This window comes from Equus quagga, chromosome 8, assembly GCF_021613505.1.
Source record: "Equus quagga isolate Etosha38 chromosome 8, UCLA_HA_Equagga_1.0, whole genome shotgun sequence".
Classification (NCBI taxonomy): Eukaryota; Metazoa; Chordata; class Mammalia; order Perissodactyla; family Equidae; genus Equus; species Equus quagga.
Window position 1 is genome coordinate 120,883,243 of NC_060274.1, and position 2,636 is coordinate 120,885,878.

At 43.6% G+C, this 2,636-nt stretch overlaps 1 protein-coding gene across 1 annotated transcript; it reads left to right on the forward strand.

The window, feature by feature from the left end:
* Positions 1–730: 730 nt before the first annotated feature.
* Positions 731–1,672, forward strand: LOC124243395 (taste receptor type 2 member 62-like). Its single transcript, XM_046668970.1, is given in 1 exon segment — positions 731–1,672. A coding segment is annotated over 1 exon segment (942 nt).
* Positions 1,673–2,636: the final 964 nt, after the last annotated feature.

Below are 2,636 nucleotides of genomic sequence, written 5' to 3' on the forward strand. Positions count from 1 at the left end.
ATCAGTTGGCTCTTCAGCCTCACTCTTCTGAATCAGGCATTCATTGGAACTCGTTGCTCCGTCTTAGATCTGATTCCAAATCAGACAGTTTCATTGGAACTGTGCTATTCAGCCTTTGGCCCAAGTCCTTTGGATCAGGCTATTCTATTGGAACTGTGCTGTTTAACCTTTGGCCTAACTCCTTTGGAATGGTGCTGTTCTAGTGGAACTGTGGTTTCAGCCTTTTGCCTAACTCCTTCAACATTAGGCTGTTCCATTGGAACTGTGCTGTTTAGACTTCAGTCTGACTCCTTTAGAATTAGGCTGTTGTTTTAGAACTGTGCTGGTATTAAGGATAAGGTCATTTTTAAAGTTAAAGTAGGAAAGAAATAGTACAGTTAGAAATAAAGTATAAAGTTTAGTTATTTTCAGTCAACCCTGGAGCCTCTATTTTGTTAAAATTTCACTGCATCTGGCTCTGATAAAGACCAGGCAAATATGTTTATGCAAATAAAGACAGTGTGTCATTGAGCTGGGAGTGATTTGCATGGCAAAGGAGATCACAGGAATCCTGTTTTCAAATCCTGGGAGAGTAGGGTTGTATGCTGGTAGCTACGATTTTGTATGAATCCATATTCCTGCATCTCTGGTCTCAGCAGGGTGGCTTGGTCACAGAGACTGTTTTTCCCTGTGGATGTGTCCTAGCACTTCAGAGTAAGAACTGAGTCTGAGCAGAACTTCCCCGGAGGAGATGCCCTCCTCATCCATGTTGATCTTCATGGTCATCTTTTTCATGGAGACCTTGGCTACAATGTTGCAGAATGGCTTCATTGTTGCTGTACTGGGCAGGGAGTGGGTGAGATGCTGCACACTGCCTTCAGGTGACATGATGGTATCCTGCCTGGCTGCCTCCTTATTCTGCCTGCATGGGATGGCCCTCCTAAACAATCTCATTGACTCCTTTAACTTTTGTTCCAAAGTTTACTATTTCAACACTTCCTGGGGCTTTATCAACGCTCTTACTTTCTGGCTTACTGCCTAGCTTGCTGCCTTCTACTGTGTGAAGATCTCATCCTTCTTTCATCCTGTCTTCCTCTGGCTAAAGTGGAGGATTTCTCGGTCAGTGCCCAGGCTGCTGCTGGGCTCCATGATTATATCTATCGTGCCAGTCATTCCATTAGCCACTTGGAATAGCATTCTTGTGCAGCTGAGTGCCTCCCAGAGTTCCCATGGAAACGGCACCCTATGTGAAAGAATACAGACCATCTCTCTCTACTCTTTTTTGCCTACAGTGCTTATGTTGTTGATTCCCTTTCTCCTGTTCCTTGTGTCCACCCTCTTGCTCATATTCTCACTGTACAGGCACTTGGGGCAAATGAGGGACCACAGATCCGGCCCATGTGATCCCAGCACCCAGTCTCACACCATGGCCCTGAAGTCATTTACTGTCTTCCTTGTCTTCTACACATCATATTTCCTCTCCCTGATTATTGCTTTTATGAAAATCACAACACTGAAGAATCAGAGCCACGGGGCCTGGGAAGTGGTGACCTATGCAGGCATCTGTCTGCATTCTAGCATCCTGGTGCTAAGCAGCCCAAAACTGAGAAAGGCCCTGAAGAGAATCCTTTGCAAGTCCCTGGACAAAAGATGGTTCATCACAAATATCAATATCAATAATCAGTATCAATAGATAAGCCCTGAGTGGCAAAAATCTGCAAGGTTTGGGCCCTGTTCTTTCTTCATTTCCTCTTCTTTCCCACCCCTTCCCTGACCCATTAATTCTTTTTCCATTTGTCTCTGTTCCTGCATCCTTCCATTGCTCCCAGTCCCTAATCTGTGTCCCAAACTACCTTGACTAGGATGTTGTCCTCATTTCCTCACAGGCTCTCTCAGCCTTTGTATAAGCAACTCTAATTATATCCTCTAGACATCATTGTGGTCTTTAATCCCTTTACAGAGACTAGTAACAGTTGTCAGATTTCTCTGTAGTCAATCTCAAGTAATTTTTTTTTAAGAGTAGCATGGATTGCCCCATACCATTCACTTTGTGACATCAACTGGTCTCCTTATTCTTGCTCTGCTCTCAGCTCAGCCTCTCTATTTCAGCCCAATAAAGCTTATTTCCACCTCCCTGCATGTTCCTCCCTCCAGCCTGTGGTCAATAGGCCTACCTGGGACTTCCTTTTGTCCTTTCTCGATCAATCATTGCCATTCCCTCCTTTTTTGCCCTGCTTAAGGAAGATTCCACCCATGGGACTTTTTCAGTTTGATCTCATGGAAGGCTGAGGGTCAGTATGAGTTTTGTGTCCCTATAGGTCTTGTCCATGATTTTGTGCATTTGTTACATCTTGAATTAAAAGGAATTGTCTAATGTTGAAATGCTTCTAGGTTTTGGCCAACAGAAGAAAGAGAAGGAGAACAGAGAAAATTTTCTATAGTTCTTAAATTTGATGTCTTCTCCTCCTGTCCACTGAGCCTGGAATGCACCCTGAAGGCCAATGCCTAGGATGGTAGTCTCCAAATTGGACTGTTTCCATCTCAGAGTATGGGCAAAATGATCCATTTGATGTATGAAGAAAGTGTGGCAACTTCAATTTCTATTTATTTTTATCACATGTTTTTAGTTCCTATTTGTTGGTGTATGTTTTATGATG